The 20,296-nt window shown below is 39.8% G+C and overlaps 2 protein-coding genes across 2 annotated transcripts; both read right to left on the reverse strand.

The window, feature by feature from the left end:
- Positions 1-1,135: 1,135 nt before the first annotated feature.
- Positions 1,136-9,519, reverse strand: LOC104425084 (cell division cycle protein 48 homolog). The gene is made up of 5 exons (XM_010037670.3): positions 9,234-9,519; positions 3,603-3,831; positions 1,849-2,615; positions 1,530-1,754; positions 1,136-1,441 (listed from the first exon to the last, which is right to left on the reverse strand). Exons 1-5 carry the CDS (start codon positions 9,360-9,362, stop codon positions 1,310-1,312), a joined length of 1,482 nt encoding a protein of 493 aa, XP_010035972.1. The 5' UTR covers positions 9,363-9,519; the 3' UTR covers positions 1,136-1,309.
- Positions 9,520-14,559: 5,040 nt separating this feature from the next.
- LOC104425083 (cell division control protein 48 homolog E) lies at positions 14,560-18,468 on the reverse strand. The gene is made up of 5 exons (XM_010037669.3): positions 18,175-18,468; positions 17,023-17,251; positions 15,238-16,004; positions 14,933-15,154; positions 14,560-14,843 (listed from the first exon to the last, which is right to left on the reverse strand). Exons 1-5 carry the CDS (start codon positions 18,301-18,303, stop codon positions 14,712-14,714), a joined length of 1,479 nt encoding a protein of 492 aa, XP_010035971.2. The 5' UTR covers positions 18,304-18,468; the 3' UTR covers positions 14,560-14,711.
- Positions 18,469-20,296: the final 1,828 nt, after the last annotated feature.

Genomic DNA, 20,296 nt, shown 5'->3' on the forward strand with positions numbered 1-20,296 from the left:
CATCAAACACGTTGTTTAACTTAAAAATTGTTCCAGGTAATAAAAATAGAAAATAAAAACTATTTTTTATAAGAAATAATTCTCCGAAATAGAAATATCATCAAATGCATCCTAGAGCCCATATAGCACGTTAGCTCACTAAAACCATGCAGTACCTGAAAAGAAGGTAAAGGGGAGAGAGTTTCTGGAGAGGACTCTTTGAGGGAACGGAGGAGCAGAGGAAGAAGAAGAAAGAAAGTTCCTTGCAGACTCCATCGAGCATTTAGTTCGGAATTCAAGGAATCCGGGGTATGTCTGTGTCTCTCCTCTTGTTGAATGTTTAGTGTAATGAGCGGCCATGTTTATAGATGGACAGAATGACAAGTCTGCATGGAAAAAGTCTAGAGAGAGAGAGAAGCAAAGAAAGGCGAAAAGAGGCAACAATTCAAGAGGCTCAAGACTCGAGTTTCTGCTGAATAATTATTCAACTGGTTTGATAGATGCATTTGTTCAATTATCCCCACATCGGTTTGGTTTGGCTCCATTTGGAAGACTAGAATAGTTAGGATCGTTCGATTCTTTTAAACACCCCTTATCCACTTCCTATCCTTCTATTCACCCAACATCAATGTTCCAACCGTATGAACGACCTTCCTTAAATAAGGTGACTTGAACATCAATCGCAGTTCCATCAAAGACATAATATGCAGAGAGTGGCAGGTCTTCATTGATTTGAGGATTCTTGATATAGGGAAAGAAAGAAAGAAAGAAAAAACTTGAAACCCTCTCTTTTCCATAGAGACCACGCTTTTACATCTTATGATGCAAGCAGTGTGTTCAAAAATCAAGATTTTGCATCTTGCAATTTGAATACCGACCAGGAACTTGGATTTCACCATTTGCCTTCATAGATGTTGGTTTATCTGTTTACCACAACGCGAAAATATAAAGTAAGGTGTTCGAGGATGACTGCATAATGGTCGAGTGTTGACTTGTTAAACCAGTTCTTCAGATGTAAGGTAATAACTGTTATTGACTTAACAGGGAGCCGCTCGCTCGATCATTGTCTTTGGCCGCACACAACCATAGTAATGACTTCGAAAAGTATTAATCTCCAGATATGGCTAGTTAGAGGCTAAATGATGCATTCAGCACGGGCTCAGAAACAAAATTTACTAAGCACCGTAACATAATGTGAAGAAGTGAATTTCATGCAAGCCCCTCGTCATCACATGCTGAACACGAACATGGTGCACATGGTCCCAAATCTACCTATACAAGAATACACTCGACCGACATAAAAAGTTGCACATAACATATTTTAACATTCTCAAGACCTCACAAATGATAGAAGTATACACAAAAAGCAAAAGAACACAAATAACCGTAACTTTTGAAGCTCCCTTTTAACACTCTCAAGAGCTTCAGTAACTTCCCGGCTCTCTTCCGGCACTATAGCCACCTGAGTGATCAAAAAGTGTAGGGTTTAGATTCAAACTCAGGGGCAGGAGAATAATACAATGGAGCAGCTCCGTATTAAATATACTTACTGTCTCCTGGAGAGCAGATGGTTTGCTTGCTCCAAGAGCAGTTTGGAAGTGCTCATTTGTTACTGCCATAGAGTTGAGTATCTCTGCATCTATCGACTCATCTTTCAAATCAATGGCATGCATCGTCTTCTCTCTGATGCACTGAAGTGCAGCTTCAGTGCAGAGAGCAGCAAGATCAGCACCAACATAGCCATGCGTGTTCTTAGCAATTCTTTCCAGATCAACCTGCATAACATCAAGTTAAATTATGAGAATCAAGGGGAAAAAGAAGATTCCCTTACAACGAAGTGCTTGGGAAACAAAAAGAAAAATCCTATACATCTTCAGCAAGCTTCATGTTCTTTGTATGGATGCGGAGGACTTCAAGGCGCCCAACTTCATCAGGAACTCCAAGATCGATTTCCCTGTCAAATCTTCCAAATCTTCTCAAAGCTGGGTCAATACTGTTTGGTCGGTTAGTAGCTCCGATAACTATGACATGGGCACGAGACTTCAAACCATCCATGAGCGTTAGCAGCTGAGAAACAATCCTCCTCTCGACTTCTCCATGAGTCTTCTCTCTCTTCGGAGCAATTGAATCGATCTCATCTATAAAGATAATGGAAGGTGCATTTTTCTCGGCTTCCTCGAAAGCTTTCCTGAGATTGCTTTCACTTTCACCAGCCAACTTTGACATGATCTCTGGTCCATTAATACAGAAAAAGAAGGCACCCGTTTCATTCGCAACTGCCCTAGCAATGAGGGTTTTCCCAGATCCAGGAGGTCCATAGAGCAGGATTCCTTTCGGTGGTTTCACACCAATTGATTTGAATAACTGTGGATGTCTCAATGGCAGCTCTACCAGCTCCCTAATTTGCGCCATTTGCTTCCTAACACCACCGACATCATCATAACCAACCTCATCTAATCTATTCTCATCCTCCCTCCTCACAGGTTCTCCCCCGCAGAAGATCTCTGTATATGGGGCAACAACACAATACTCGCCAGGATCGGTCTCAATAACCTTGAACTCGACACTTCTCATTCCTCCTCTAACAAGGAAGAGATCACCTTTCCTTACAGGACGATATGCCTCCAGGAAGTAAGCTACAGAGAGTGAATCGACCACGTTAGTAAGTTCTCCATCCAATCCAAGGATCATCTTTGCAAAAAGAAGTGAGCTATGTTAGTGTTTGTGCTCAACCTAACATGATTATGCAGTCAATGGTGTAGTGCTTCGACAAGAAAATAAGCACCGGCATCCCTTGCAAAGGCTAGCAGTAGGTCGCAGATCTTTTAGCATTCTTTACCCGGTATCAGAAAGCACATACGAGTCAATCACTTTTGGAAAGTAACAACCTCTCATAGATGGTATGGAGAAAGTTCTGAAAGAGAAGTGCTCTGCAAAACAAAAACACTGAAATAATCCATATTCAACCCAAGCAAACCAGTGTTTTGGTATGGTCTGGTTCATCAGCAACTTTAGTCTTCACTGGATTTTGTTACCGAAAAACATTAGGACCAAGCAGAGCCATCCAATAAAGTACTAACTAAATGTAACCAGGCTTATAGGGAAGTGATTGCACTTCAAAGCACAAACACTTTGCAATGGGATCACACTTAGAAAGGATCAAAATGATCAGTGAGCCCACCTAACACGGGCCACTATCCTGGATATTTAAAAAAAAAAAAAAAAATTGAAGATGCTTAATCATCATTACTTAGGAACTGGCGAAAGCATGAAGAGTAAAAATAAATTCACAGGCAGATTTATATTGTCTTTTTGTTTTTGTTATCCCTATTAATGAATTTTTCGCTTCATCAAGTGTTTAATTTAATATGCGCTTATCATTACACAAAGCATTTACGTAAATTCGATGAACAAAAAAGGGTGCATAATACCTCTTCAACATAAAAATCGCAGCACTACAATACAATCAGATGGTAGGTTTGATTTTAAAAAACACGACTACAGAAGGCACTGATCACATAGGAAAAATACCTAAGCGAGCAAAACAGTATTTCCTACGTCAACATAAATGAGAGGGAACCATCCAGTTATATATTAAAAGTTCTTAGAAAAGGGAAACTCACGCTTCAAGAATGCATCAAAGAGATTTCCAGTAATCCCTTCGATGGTGTCATCGACAGGAAGTATGTGAACCCTCTTTCCATCTTTGACATCAGGACACTGATGCACAGAAACAACATCCCCCAGTCTAACCCTCAGGTTTGATCTCACCACTTTGTTCATCCTAATCTTTGGCTCCTCGCATGTTTCATCAGCAAGTGCAACGCAAACAGTATCTTTCCTTATCTTCCCCTGGATAAAAGAAGATAGCATTTTAAGACCACCACAAATCATTGCATACAATCTGAAACCTATATTGTCATGCTATAAAAAAAAAACTGTCCTTTACATCAGAGAGGTGCAGACATTGCGGGACAACGCCATCACATTGTTAAAATAATAGTTATTTCCTTTTGCACGTTTCGCTGATTTGGTTTTTCAGTTATTAGAGTTAGTGGAGTCATCATGTATGTTGGTTATACTAATTTTTAGGCATTAGTGGGGTAAGTGCTTTATGCAGAACATGGGTAGTTATGGTGTGTTTTACGTTATGTATTTTGTCTTTTGTAAAAGACTTGGTTGTTTTGTACGTAAGATGAAGTTTTAGCCTCATATCTCCTCTCTTTAGCAATTTAACAGTGGTATCAGAGCCGGAGAGAAACGTGAGAGAGTTTTAAAAAAAAAGAAGGTTTAGAGGTGTGAGATACTTTCGTGAGAAAATTGCAGCAGCAATATTTCCAATGGCCACCGACAATTTTGTTCAACCAGCAATTCCACCCTTTGATGGTCATTATGACCATTGGAGCATGTTGATGGAGAATTTTTTACGATCAAAGGAGTATTGGTCGGTTGTCGAATCTGAATTCAAGAGCCACCAGCGGGCATGGCTTTGACAAGATCCCCGAAAGCGGAATGGAAGCTAGAAAGTTGAAGGACCTGAAGACAAAAAATTATTTTTTTTCAGGCTATCGATCGTCCCATCTTGGAAACTATTCTTTGCAAAGAAACTTCCAAGGATATTTGGGATTCTATGAAGAAGAAATATCAAGGCTCTGTTAGGGTGAAGCGTGCACAGCTTCAAGCCTTGAGAAAAGATTTTGAGACACTAGCAATGAAGGATGAAGAATCTGTCACTAGTTATTGTGCCAGAACAATGGAAATCAACAACAAGATGCGATTCCATGGCGAGAAGATGGACGATGTCACCATTGTGGAGAAGATTTTGCGTTCCTTGACACCAAAGTTTAATTATGTTGTTTGTTCAATTGAAGAGTCGAAAGACATAGATGCGTTCTCTCTTGATGAATTGCAAAGCTCCTTATTGGTCCATGAACAGAAGATGAACAGAAGTTCAACAGTAAATGAGCAAGCGTTGAAGGCTTCTACCAATACTCATTCCAACAATTTCAGAGGAAGGGGTAGAGGTAGAGGTAGAGGTAGAGGTAGAGGTAGAGGAAGGGGAGATCGAGGAAATAGAGATGTTGGCAGGAATTTCAAAGCCAATAATGACCAATTTCAAGGCAAAGGCAGAGGACGGGATCCTAACAAATCCAAGATAGAGTGTTTTAGATGTCATAAATTTGGTCATTATGCATCTGAATGTTATACTAGGCTACCTAATAATAAAGAAAAGGCAGAGAGTTCAAATTTTGTTGAAGAAAAGGAAGCAGAAACGTTGTTGATGGCTGTTCAAGATGAAAAGAAGCGCGAGTCAGATATTTGGTATGTGGATACAAAGGCAAGAACCATATGAGTGGAAGTAAGTCTTCTTTTTCTCATCTAAATGAAGATTTTCATTCCACTGTGAGTTTTGGGGATCATTCTATTGTGAAAGTGATGGGAAAATGTGATATTAAGATAAGAACCAAGAATGGTTTTGTGGAAACAATCTCTAATGTGTTGTATGTTCCTGACTTGAAAAGTAACCTATTAAGTGCTGGCCAATTACAAGAAAAGGGTTATGTAATCACCATTCAGAAGGGTGCTTGTGAAATTTATGATTCTGTTAGAGGTGCTATTGCAGTCGTTCCTATGAGTTCAAATAGATTGTTTCCATTAAAGATTGAAAATATTTAATCTTGTTTGATGGCTGAAAAGAAAGATCCCTCATGGCTATGGCATTTTCGCTATGGTCACTTGAGTTTTGGTGGATTGAAGACTCTCCAACAGAAAAACATGGTGACGGGTCTTCCTCAAATTAATGTTCCTTCCCAAGTCTACGAAGAATGTGTTGTTAGCAAACAGCATCATTCTCAATTTTCAAAAGAAAAGTCATGGAGAGCAAATGATGTTTTGCAGCTGGTGCATTCAGATATTTGTGGTCCTATAAACCCATCTTCTAATGGAGGTAAAAGATACTTAATTACCTTCATTAATGATTTTTCCAGAAAAACTTGGGTTTATTTTTTACAGGAAAAATCAGAAACTTTCTCCACATTTAAAAGCTTCAAAGCTCGTGTTGAAAATGAAGCAGAAAAGACCATTAAGACTCTTCGAACAGATCGTGGTGGTGAATATTGCTAAAAAGAATTTGAAGTTTTTTGTGCAAAGTATGGCATTCGAAGAGAGCTTACTGCTGCATATACACCACAACAGAATGGTGTATCTGAGAGGAAAAATAGAACCATTCTCAACATGGTGAAAAGCTTATTGGCAAGAGGAAGAGTTCCAAAGACTTTCTGGCCAGAAGCAGTAAATTGGAATATTCATGTTTTGAACAGAAGTCCAACTTTTGTTGTTCAGAATATGACACCTAAAAAGGCTTGGAGTGGGAGAAGACCGGTTGTAGATCACTTCAGAATCTTTGGATGCATCGCATATGCCCATGTCCCGAATGTGAAAATGAAGAAACTTGATGACAAAGCTGAAAAATGTGTCTTTCTTGGTGTAAGTGAAGCATCCAAATCATATAAATTATTTAATCCACTAACAAAGAAGATTGTGACTAGCAGGGATGTTGTTTTTGATGAAGAGAACACTTGGGAATGGAATAGGCAGCAGCCTACCCAAGTTCTTTATGACAATGATACTGAACATGAGCAAATTTCAGCACCTTGTATGCCCCAAAATTCATCAAATACAACTTCTACAGCTGCTGGAATTTCACCAACAGGCGTTGAAGTCAATGAAGAAGAAGCCCAATCTGTTCGCTGCGTTAGAAGAAAGCTTGCTTGGATGGAAGATTATGAGGTAATTGGAATTGGAGATTCAATTACTTACTTTGCATTGTTTTCAGACTATGATCCTACAACTTTTAAGAGTGCTGTTAGAGAAGAAAAATGGCGAAAAGCGATGGATGATGAAATTAATGCCGTCGAAAGAAATGATACTTGGGAGCTATCCGATCTTCTGGATGGACAAAAAATCATTGGTGTAAAGTGGGTCTTTAAAACAAAACTGAAATAAAATAGTGAAGTTGACAAATATAAAGCACGTTTGGTAGCCAAGGGATACAAGCAGCAATATGGAATCGACTATACAAAGGTTTTTTTCTCCAATTGCAAGACATCACACAATCAGATTGGTGGTTGCATTGGCGGCACAGAATTCTTGGCATATTTTCCAGCTAGATGTCAAATCGGCATTCTTGCATGGGTACTTGGAGGAACAGGTATTTATCGAGCAACCCCCTGGTTATGTCAAGATTGGAAATGAGCATAAAGTTTATAGATTGAAGAAAGCTCTTTATGGGCTAAAACAAGCCCATCGGGCTTGATATAGTCGTATTGAAACTTATTTTCTTAAAGTTGGTTTTTCAAAATGTCCTTATGAGCATACGCTTTTTGTTAAGATTGGAGATAAAGGGAAAATGCTTATTGTCTGCTTGTATGTTGACGATCTTATATTTACTGGAAGTTGTGATGGCATATTTGAAGAGTTCAAGAAATCTATGAAGGATGAGTTTGAAATGTCTGATCTTGGTATGATGCATTACTTCCTTGGCATAGAAGTGGTACAATCAGATGATGGGATCTTTATTTCTCAAAAGAAATATGTGGGAGAAATTTTGGATAGGTTTCAGATGAAGGATTGTGATCCTGTAAACACTCTAGTTGAGTTTGGCTTAAAGTTATACAAAGATCATGAATGGAGAAAGGTTGACAGCACACTTTATAAACAAATTGTGGGCAGTTTGATGTATTTAACTGCAACAAGACCGGACATAATGTATTCTATGAGTTTAATCAGTAGATATATGGAAAATCCTACACAAATGCATTTGTTAGCTGCCAAGAGAATCTTTCGTCACTTGCAAGGAACTAGAGACTTTGGGCTATTTTACAAGAAGGGTGAAAAGTCTAATTTGTTGGGATTTACTGATAATGACTATGCAGGAGATCAAGATGATAGGAGGAGCACTTCAGGTTATGCTTTTATGTTTGAGACAGGTGCTATTTCGTGGTCATTCAAGAAGCAACTAATTGTCACATTGTCAAGTACAGAAGCTGAATTTGTTGCTGCAACAGCTAGTGCTTGTCAAGCTGTTTGGCTAAGGAGAATTCTTGAGGAGCTGCAATTCAAGCAACCAGGAGCTACTAAATTTTTTTGTGACAACAACTCAGCAATCAAAATCTCCAAGAATCCTGTGCTACATGGAAGAAGCAAGCACATTGATGTGAAGTTTTATTTCTTGAGAGATCTTAGCAATGATAGAACAATTGATCTAATCTACTGCATGAGTGAAGATCAAGTTGTTGATATATTCACCAAGGCCCTCAAGATGGAGTCATTTGTGAAGCTCAAAAGGTTACTAGGTGTTTGCACTTTGAAAACAGTCAAGGCTTTAAACTAAATGTTAGTAAACATCAGTTTAAGGGAGGGATTGTTAAAATAATAGTTATTTCCTTTTGCACATTTTGCTAATTTGGTTTTTCAGTTATTAGAGTTAGTGGAGTCATAATGTGTGTTGGTTATCCTAATTTTTAGGTGTTAGTAGGATAAGTGCTTTATGCAGAACATGGGTAGTTATGGTGTGTTTTACGTTATGTATTTTGTCTTTTGTAAAAGACTTGGTTGTTCTGTACGTAAGATGAAGTTTCAGCCTCATATCTCCTCTCTTTAGCAATTTAACACACGTGTGCAAGTGCACAAGTACTCTGTGTGTGTGTGTGTGTGAGAGAGAGAGAGAGAGAGAGAGAGAGAGAGAGATTCTATCATGAAAGATGTTCAATCACCATGAGTAATGTAACTAACTAGCTTGCATGGCTCAATCGCGACTTAATAAAATGAAGTCATGAGGTTGACATTGAGCATGATAGCATTAAAACTGACTGCCGGAGCTAAAAAAGAGATCTTTTGCTTCAATCGCCTCGCACATACATTGAATGCAGGGAACAACATAGTGTAGAGAAAACAGTAGAATCGAACCACATTAAAATCTGCAAAAGCTCAGATAATATCACGAAATCCACAATAAGAGGTTCCAGGTTTCAAATTACCCACATATCGACCTCAAAGCTAAAAAAAAATTGCTACTAAAATCCAGACATGACATGACCACAAAACTCTACTCGAAGCTCTAATAAATTCCACACTCAAAAAATGGATCACGATACGCCAATCCAACGCAACCCTAGAACACAACACACCCACAAATCACCCAAACGTCAAACTCATAATCGAACTGATCAGCGAAAGGCGTGAACCCCACAAACCTTGACGAGGATGGTGTCACCGCGGAAGAGCTGGAGCTTCTTCATGGTCTCCGGGTGGAGGGACACCACGGAATTGTCATCGTTGACGGCCTCGTCGACGACCAGGCAATTACAAGCTCGGTTGGACATGGCGTTCAATTTGAGAGTATAGCGATAGAGAGTGAGGAAGACGACTGGAATTGTTACGTGAAGAAACACGGGTTTGATGAGTTATCCCGGCTATTTCCGTGCAATAGTGCTGTGAAAGATGCTCAGTATGATTTCACCTCTGCTTTACAGATTCTAAAGATCCAATATGGGATCCACCACATGATGAGACGCCATCTCTACATAAGCCAGTTTCAGCTCAGCATAACTACGTATGAGACATCCAGAATCTATTTCGGGATCTGAGAGATCGTATAATACCGAAAACAGGAATCTCATGTTGCTTTAGGAGTGTTACGTGAAGAAAGACAAGTTTGATGGGTTATCCCGACTAGTTTTCATACAATAACGTAGTTAAAGATCTTCGCATCATTTGACGTCTACTTTACAAATTCAAAAAATCCAACCTAGGATCCACCACATGATGAGACGCCATCTTTACGTAAGCTGGAGGCATCCGGAATCTATTTCGAGATCTTAGAGACCGTATAATATCTGGAACAGGAATCACATTTTGCTTCAGGGGAGCTGATGATTACGGATCTCATCCCTACGAAAAGGAGCTCCGTTAAGTCTAGGTATTTACTAGGTTCGTACCAAATTCCATTCTAACCTTAAATCGAGGATAAGCTTTCGTAAAAGCAAAAGAAAAGGCAAAAGCTTGCTTTTAGAAATAGCAGAGCTCGAGACAGAGACAATGACCTCGTAACTATCATTTTTTTTTGTCGTTTTTTTACGCAGGAAAGCTCCTCGGGTCAGATTCAATGTCCCTCGTTTTGGTCCTTCTCCCTGCAACTTTTCCATTTTCAAAGAATTTCCCTTTCTTTAACTTTTACCACACTGCGTGCCACTCGCTCTTTGACAGCCCCATGTTTCATCATCCTTGCACTTCACCCTCATCTTGAAATCCTTGCAAGTTGTAATGATGGTGTAACCATGAGTAGAGCCCCAAGAATAGGAAATGGAAACCTGTACAGAACTCACGGTGCACCTCAGGCGAAATGGGACCGAAGACCGGTTACATGGGTTATTTATTTGAAGGTGTCACACATGAAATCCTATATAGATGAGGGAGTAACACGATTGTCCTTTTACCAAAGGATGCAACCTCAAACTATACTCTAAATATCCAGCTCTCAATAATTCTCGCGATAATGCTATCATTCTATCGATCACTAACTAAGGCACTTGAAAAACATGATAAGAAGAAATGAATGAGTTATCATGACTTAGCAAGTAATATATTTTTTCTAAGCGGATCAAGCAATCGCTATGCACTTTTAGAACACAAACATAACTCACTTTCGTCAAATCTATAAATTTAACAAACATTTTAGACCAAAATGAAATATTTCTTACTTTAATATAATATGTTCGAAGCAGAAACATTCAAGATAATAATAAACAAACACAAATGGTTCATTCCATTAATTAATTTCTTGCCACACATCAATGATCTATTCAATTAATCTATCTCATATAAAACCACACATTAATGGTTCATCTATTGACCAATCTTTTACTCAATTTCAAATCATAATCACGACACAACGCTTAGTAATAAGACGACTAAGATTCCCCCCATTGATTAGGTCTCTACCTATTATTAGCTTGTGACTTGGCCCACAATGATATCTTAGACTATTATGCGCATACTCACACACCCCTCAATTGGTCACAAATACAATGAGCATAAACCATAATCTCAATCTCCAATAATCCACAACTAAATCCAAAAATAATTTCATATTCACAATGAGTTTCCCAAAACAATTCAGTATCCATTTTATAAACCAATTCACTATATAGATATCAAAGCGCCTTTCAAAACCACATTCATAAATCATAAAATTTTCAAGATTCTTTCATAAAAGGTTTCACAAACTACTTATAAGCAATCATTTAAGTTAAAGTCGAACAATGACTTCCCATTTAAACAACAAATAGCAGTCAAGGCTCGATTATTTTACGAAACAAAAGATATTATTTATCAACTCATAACATACTTAATCCATAATGTTTTTCAAAATAGGAGTTTAAAACACAAAGAAGAAATGATATTACTCACCCGAAAACCAATCTATGCTGATTACTCGAGCCGACGCATTTGAATTCCTAACAATTAATCGAAAAATGATATCAAAAGACCGAGTAAATGATTTTTAATGAATGACTTGACCACACTACATCTATTCGTCAATAGAACGACACTTACACGCCATAACAAAAGCTTGCTTATAGCAGAAACCTACTGTTGTCTGTTATGCACTGTTTCATCGATGGCTCTTGTTTGTGTAGAGATTACTGGTGAAATGGCATATGAATCAGCTACAGAAACACTATTAAATCAAATGGTTACGGTGTTTGATACATTATTTGTGTAAGATCTCTTAGCAAGTAATTCTCTTCAGCCTCGAGAGAAAACTTGATTAATATTGCGGCAACAACTCTTCTAGTCGGTCCACTGGACGTTGGTTTAGTGGCAAGGCTGAGAAGAAAGGGCAAAACCTATGTTCAAAAGTAGACAAAAACTCTCATTTAGTAACACCAAAAGGCAAAGGAACTAAAACTATTTTTATGTTCTCTTAGGCTGGAAAGGCCAATGCACAGGTAGATCCTAGCAATCCATTTCTTCAAAATTCGAGGTACCAGAAAGAGGGGGTGGGTTGGGGGAAGAGACTTGCACGCAGGCGCGCACGAAAGAGAGAGAGGGGGGACCTAGTGAGGAGGTGGTCGTGGAAGGGAAGGTGAAGCAATGCCAATGGCCGCTTGACGGGTGCCAGCAGAAATCAGCGGTGACATCAAATTAATGACAATAGCGCAGAGGTGGAGAAGGGAGAAAGAACAATTTGTGTTACATCTACTCTCTATTCGGACATTTATCAGACATTGTATAAGATGTTATAAATCCCATCATTATACCATCCGAAGGTCGAGATATCAAACGCAGCATTTATTAACTTGTTTCATTGTTATTACAAGATTGGGCCACTGGAGATGGTTAACCAAATATGGCCTAAAAAATTCACTGAAGCTCACATGTGGAGCCTGCCTTTTCCCAGCCACAGTATGCTCTCTCTTGAAGCTTTCAGTCGGACACATGTCAGCGTCCCTTTCCTTGGAGACAGCAGCTCAGCCGATGGAAGGGGACAGCCGATCCGCGTCCATGAGCAGTAAAGATAGCAATTTTGTTTTCCTGTAGTGTGTATCGACCGTATCTTTAACTCCATGAAAAGTAACATCAAGGACAGGACAGTCTTGAGGGAAGGTTTTGAGGGAAAATGAGGAAGCTTCACACGCAAGTTTAGAGCCCAGACGAACAGACGCGCATTAGCTCACTAAAACTACGCAGTACCTGAAGAGGCGGAGGGGAGAGAGTTTCTGAAGAGGACTCTTCGAGGGAACGGAGGAGCAGAGGAAGAAGAAGAAAGCAAGTTCCTTGCAGACTCCATCGACCATTTAGTTCAAAATTCAAGGAATCCGGGGTATGTCTGTGTCTCTCCTCTTGTTGGATGGTTAGTGTAATGCATGGCCATATGTTTGTAGATGCACAGAATGAGTATCTGCATAGATAGAGTAGAGAGAGAGAGAGAGAGAGAGATGCAAAGAAAGGCTAAGAAATGCAACGTTTCAAGAGGCTCAAAACTCGAGTTTCTGCTGAATCATTATTCGACTGGTTTTATAGATGCATTTGTTCAATTATCTCCATATCGGTTTGGTTTTGCTCCATTTGGAAGACTAGAATAGTTAGGATCGTTAGATTTTTTCAAGCACCCCTTATCCACTTCCTATCCTTCCGATTCGGCCAACATCAATGTTCCAACCGTATTAACGACCTTCCTCAAATAAGGTGACTTGAACATCAATCTCAGTTCCATCAGAGACATAATATGCAGAGAGTGGCGGGCCTTCATTCATTTGAGCGTCGAGGCAGTAGAGAGCGATGGAGCAGTTCCCAAGACCCCATCGCTTCTCGATTTTAGTACATCTCCTGGGTCCCCATGAAGCCCGGCCTCAGGGAGGTGTCGAGCCGGACGGCAATCTTTGTCCCCTTGAGCAGCAGTGCCAAGCAAAGCGTCACGATTGCAGAGTTCCCGACGAAGATGCAGAGCTGCATCTCCTCATCGTCGAGCAGCGCCTGCTCGTTGTGCACCAAGGTCTGCTTCCCAATATCCCCGCCAATTACGTCTTGGACCATCTCCTTCGTGTGGAGGATGGTGTCAAAGTGCGTGACCTCGATTTGCAGCGGGATCTCCCCTTAGATGATGCACAGGAGCACCATGGCTTGAAGTGCGGGGTTCACCTCACAATCAGATTGACACGGAGAGGGCGAATGGCAAGATTTGTGCAGATGGTTTCATCAATTTACGTGTAAGATATGCATGCGAATTGAATGTGAAGAGCAACGGTGAGATTTGCATGCGGCATGAATTACTTGTCTGTGATCGTAGCTCAGGTTTTTGCATGAGCTGTTGGTAGGACCATGAACAATGTCTCATCCTTCATGAGAAATCATCACTTGTTTAAAATTACTTTCATTTTTGCCTAGTTCTTTCTACCCTCCAAATATCGCAGAGTATGCATCATGCTAGTTACTGATTACTGATTTCATCCTTGTTTCATCTTAATTTTTCAAGTCACTCCATTTATGATTGGATCAGACTATTTAACTTCAAATTGATAATCTACTATCATATTGTATGAGGGTACATCTTATGGTGATTAAAAATCCTATTGAGGTAACTACAGAGGATTCTTGATATAGCGAAAGAAAGAAACTGGAAACCCCTCTCCTTTCCACAGAGACCACGCTTTTACATCTTGTGATGCAAGCAGTATGTTCAAAAATCAAGACTTCGCATCTTGCAATTTGAATACTGACTAAACACTTGGATTTCACCATTTGGCTTCATAGATGTTGGCTTATCTGTTTACCACAACGCAATCATGTAAAGGAAGGTGTTCGAGAATGACTGCATAATGGTCGAGTGTTGACTGTTGAACCGGTTTTTCAGATATAAGGTAATAATTTATTTGACTTAATAGGGGTTCGCTTGCTCAATCGATGTCTTTGGCACGCATAACCGTAGTAATAACTTCGACGAATATTAATCTCTGGATATGGCTAGTTAAAGGGTAAATGACAAATTCGGCACAGGCTCAGAAACAAAAGGTACTATGCACCGGAACATAATGCGAAGAATTGAAATTCATGCAAGCCCCTCGTTGTCACATGGTAAACACGGACATGGTGCACGTGGTCCCAAATCTACCTATGCATTACCACACTCGACCAACGGAAAAAGTGACACGTAACATATTTTAACATTCTCAAGACCTCACAAATGATAGAAGCATACACAGAGAACAAAAGAACACAAATAACCGTAACTTTCGAAGCTCCCTTTTAACACTCTCAATACCTTCATTACCTTCCCAGCTCTCTTCTGGTAGTTCAGACACCTGAGTGATAAAAAAGTGTTAGGGTTTAGATTCAAACTCAGAGGCAGGAGAATAGTACTATTGAGCAGCACCGTATTATATATACTTACTGTCTCTGGGAGAGCAGAAGGGTTGCTTGCTCCGAGAGCAGTTTGGAAGTGCTTATTTGTTACTACCATAGAGTTGAGTATCTCCGCGTCTATCGGTTCGTCTTTCAAGTAAATGACATCCGAATTCTCTCTGATGCACTGAAGTGCAGCTTTAGTGCAGAGAGCAGCCAGATCAGCACCAACATAGCCATGAGCGTTCTTAGCAATTCTTTCCAGATCAACCTGCATAACATTCAATTAAAGTATTAGAATCAAGGGGAAAAAGACAACAAACTGCTTGGGAAACAAAAAGAGCAGTCCTGTACATCTTCAGCAAGCTTCATCTTCTTTGTATGGATGCGGAGGACTTCAAGGCGCCCAACTTCGTCTGGAATTCCTACCTCTATTTCCGTGTCAAATCTCCCAAATCTTCTCAAAGCTGGGTCAATGCTGTTTGGTTGGTTAGTAGCTCCGATAACCTTGACATGGGCATGAGAATTCAAACCATCCATGAGTTTTAGCAGCTGAGAAACGATCCTCGTCTCAATTTCTCCTTGAGTCTTCTCTCGCTTCGGAGCAATTGAATCGATATCATCAATAAAGATGATGGAAGGTGCATATTTCTCTGCTTCCTCAAAAACTTTCCTGAGATTGCTTTCCCTTTCACCAGCCACCTTTGACATTATCTCTGGTCCATTGATACAGAAAAAGAAGGCAACAGTTTCATTTGCAACTGCCCTCGTAAGTAGGGTTTTCCCAGATCCAGGAGGTCCATACAGCAGGGTTCCTTTAGGCGGTTTCACACCAATTGATTCAAATAACTGTGGATGTTTCAATGGCAGCTCTACGAGCTCCCTAATTTGAGCCATTTGCTTCCCAACACCACCAACATCATCATAACCAACCTCGTCTAATCCATTCTCACCCTTCCTCTTCACAGGTTCTCCCTCAAGGTAGATCTCTGTATCTGGGGCAACAATACAATATTCGGCATTATCGGTCTCAATAACCTTGAACTCGACGCTTCTCATTTCTCGTCTAACAAGGAAGAGATCACCTTTCCTCACAGGGCGATATGTCTCTAGGAAGTAAGCTACAGAGAATAAATCCATCACATTAGTAAGTTGTCCATCCAATCCAAGGATCATCTTTGCAAAAAGAAGTGAGCTATGTTAGTGTTTGTGCTCAAGCAAAGATGATTATGCAGTCAATGGTGTAATGGTTGGACAAGAAAATTAGCGCTGGCATCCCTTGCAAACGCTAGCAGTAGTTCACGGATCTTTTAGTGTGCTTTACCCGGTATCAGAAGGCATATGCGAGTCGATCACTTTTAGGAAGTTACATCCTCTCATAGATAGTATGGAGAAAAGTATTGTCAGAGAAGTGCTATACGAAACATAAACACTGGAATAGTCCATAATCAACCCAAGCAAACCAGTGTTTTGGTTAGTTCAAAAACAAAAAAAAAACCAGTGTTTTGGTATGGTCTGGTTCATGAGCAACTTTAGTATTCACTGGAATTTGTTACCAAAAAAATTAGGACCAAGCAGAGCCATCCAATAAGTACCAACAAAATGTAGCCAATCCTATAGGAAAGTGATTGCACTTCAAAGCACGAACACTTTGCAACGGGATAACATTTAAAAAAGATAATAATGATCAATGAGTCCACCTAACACGGGCCACAAGCCGGATATAAAACAAAAATTTGAAGATGCTAATCATCATTACTTAGGAACAGGCAAAAGCATGAAGAGTAGAAATAAATCCACAGGCAGATTTATGTTATCTTTTTGTTTTTGTCATCCCCATTCATGGATTCTTTTACTTCATCAAGTGTTCAATTTAATATGCACTTATCGTTACACACAGCATTGACATAAATTCCATGAAAAAGAAAAAGGGTTCGTAACACATCTTCAAAATATAAATCGCAGCATTACAATACAATCAAATGGCAGGCTTGATTTAGAAGAACAACTGCAGAAGGCACTGACATCACATAGGACCAATAGCTAAAGAAGGGAGCAAAACAGTATTTCCTACATCTGCATAAATGAGAGGGAAACGTGCAGTTATTCATTACAAGTCCTTAGAAAAGGGAAACTCACGCTTCAAGTATGCGTCAAAGAGATCTTCAGTAATCCCTTCAATGGTGTCATCCACGGGAAGTATGTGAACACGCTTTCCGTACTTGACATCAGCACATTGATGCACAGAAACAACATCTCCCACTCTAACCCTCAGGTTTGATCTCACCACTTCGTTCATTCCTATCTTTGGCTCCTCGCATGTGTCATCAGCATCTACAATGCAAACGGTATTTTTCCTTTTCTTCCCCTGTACACAAGAAGATAGCGTTTTAAGACCACCACAATGCATCGCCTCCAATCTGAAATCTATATTGTCATGCTACTGGAAAAGCCGTTCTTTACAGCAAAGAGATGGAGACAACGCTATCATGTATGCGTGTGCATAAGTTGTGACATCCCTGGATTGACTCACTGAGGTATTGTCTGCTTTGGTCCATCCCATTCCGAGCCTCACAGTTTTGTCTGTTGACAATTTTAAGCATTGTCGTTATGTCAAAAGGGATTTCATGAGTTAATTCCAGATTTCACATAGACATATAATGTATATCAAAATTGCTCTCTTCTTGTTTGGTGCACAGTCTGGTTCTTTCCAACTCCCTTCAGCATCCTAAAGGCCTATTAGGAGGCGCTCCTCGTCCAGCAACCACTCCCTTCCCTCGTGAGACCGATTGTTACACAAGTACTCAGAGAGACATCTTCTGGCTTAGTAAAATCAAGTTATGAGAGTTAACGTTGAGCATGATAGCGTAGAAACTATGGATGTCGAAGCTAAAAGGGATCTTTTGCATCAATCGTCTCACACATGCACGAATGCAGCAAAGACATGGCGTAAAGCAAACAACAGAATGGAACCACAGTCTGCAGAAGTTCACATAATATCACAAAGTCGGTAAGCAGAGCTTCTAGGCTTGCAATCCAACCACATATCAATCTCAAAGCTCAAAAAAAAAAAAAAAAAAAAAAAAAGGAGAAAAAATACAAACAAAACAAAAGTTCTAAAATCCAGACCTCACGCGACAACAAAAAGCTACTCCAAGCTCAAAAAATAATACACTCAAAGCGGATCACAATAGGCCAATCCAAAACAATTTTGGAACATGAAACACCCACAAATAACTGAAACGAGAACTAAATAATCAAACTGATCTCCGAAAGGCATAAATTCACAACCTTGACCAGGATGGTGTCACAGCGGAAGAGCTGGAGCTTCTTCATGGTCTCCGGATGAAGAAAAATCACCGAATTGTCATCCCTGATGGCCTTGTCGACCACCAAGCGATTAGACACTTGGTTGGACATTGAGAGTGCAGTGACAGAGTGAGGAAGACGAATGGAATTGTTACGTGAAGAAAGACAGGTTTGATGAGTTAGTACGGCCAGTTTCGTATAATAATGCTGTGAAAGATCTTCGCATCATTTCACATCTGCTTTACAAATTCTAAAGATCCAACCTGGGATCCACCACGCGACGAGACACCATCTTTTCATAGGCCGGTTTCGGCTCAGCATAATTACGAAAGACGTATCAGGCGTCCAGAATCCATTTCAGGGTCTCAGAGACCGTATAATATCTAAACCAGGAATAGCACATTGCTTCAGGGAGTATTACGTGAAGAAAGACGCAAAGAAAGACGGTTTGATGGGTTATGCTGGCTAGTTTCATGCAACAATGTCGCTAGAAGATCCTCGTATCATTTCACATTTACACTACAAATTCTAAACATCCAACCTGGGATCCACCACATAACGAGACGCCATCTTTACATAAGCCGGTTTCGGCTCAGCATAATTACAAAAGACGTATAAATTGTCCAGAATCTCAGGATTTCAGAGAGCATATAATATCAAGAACGGGAATGACATTTTGCTTGAGGGAAGCTGATGATTACTGAACTTGTCCTTACGGAAAAGTGGCTCCGTTAAGTCTTAGTATTTACCTGGTTCGTATCATATATCATTTCATGTTGGACCTTGAATCGGGGAGACAGACGCCTTCCAAAAAGCAGGGCAAAAAGCAAAAGCTTGCTTTTAGAAAAAGCCTGAGCTCGAGACAGAGACCTTGACCTCGTAACTATCATCTTTTTTGTCCTTTTCACGTACGAAAGCTCACGGGTCAGAATCAATGCCCCTCGTTTTGCCCCTCTTCTCTGTAACTTTCCCATTTTCAAAAGACTTTCCTCTTTATTTAACTTTACCACATTGCCTGCCGCTCACTCTTCGACACACACCCATGTTTCAATTGTTTCATCATCCTTGCACTTCACTCAGGTCCTTAAATCCTTGCAAGTCGCAATGATGGTGTGACTATGAGTAAAGCCCCATCAATTGGAAATGGAAATCTGTGCAGAACTCACGATGCACCACAGGCGAAATGGGACCCTTTCGACCAAATTCGTCTGTTGTTTTCATGTATAGCAAGTTCTGCTGCTGCTGCTTCTTCTTTCCCAAATGGTAAAAACAAAAAGGCCAAGGGATAGCAGTCAAGACCGGTCGGACAAGTTATTTAAGATGCACTTGACAAAATTTCTAGAACATAAATTAATTTACAGAAATTGAAGTTAAAAGATTTTAGTTTCCGATTTTTTCTTCAAATCTATTTCTAATAAAAATCTTTTATAAATAAAAAATCAAATGCGTTACGACAGTTATTGCTCCAAATCTATTCCGAATAACGGAAATAGATAAATAGAAATATAAAATTTACTATGTGCACCCTTATTTGAAGATGGCTTTCCTTTCTTGTCAAGAAATAGAAGTTCTTTTTTTTTCCTCTCATTTTTCCTCTAACCATTTATTTTTTTTCCTGGATATGTTATTCTCCCTATTAATATAACTTGGAAATGTTTTTGGCTGAATAATCGGTCCTTTCTTGCTGGAAATGAAAAATGAGTTCTCCTTTTAACCCTTTTAGGATCTCAAACTGGGAAACCTACTTTTATTAAGCAAGTTTTCCTTTTAGATTTAAACTCGAGATATTTTCAAAAATCTCCACCTTCACTTCACGTTTAAGCCAACTCACAATTGCTTCACCGGGGAAAATTCGAACTTCATTGCTATACACCCCTGCATGGCTCTTCAATCGTCATGAACATCTTCCAAGTCCAAAGTTAAGCACGGGCCCAAAGGCAGTCATTGAGTGGTGAAGAACCTCCGAGTTTGATCGTCATCAGGCACTCAAGCTTATTACTAACATCACGCATAGAGAGATTATTGTTAGGGATACTAACTGGTTCCATTGTTTCTTTGATGGCCATTGTCTGCGTAGACATTACTGGTGAAGTGGCGTATGAAT

Source organism: Eucalyptus grandis, chromosome 11, assembly GCF_016545825.1.
Source record: "Eucalyptus grandis isolate ANBG69807.140 chromosome 11, ASM1654582v1, whole genome shotgun sequence".
Taxonomy (NCBI): domain Eukaryota; kingdom Viridiplantae; phylum Streptophyta; class Magnoliopsida; order Myrtales; family Myrtaceae; genus Eucalyptus; species Eucalyptus grandis.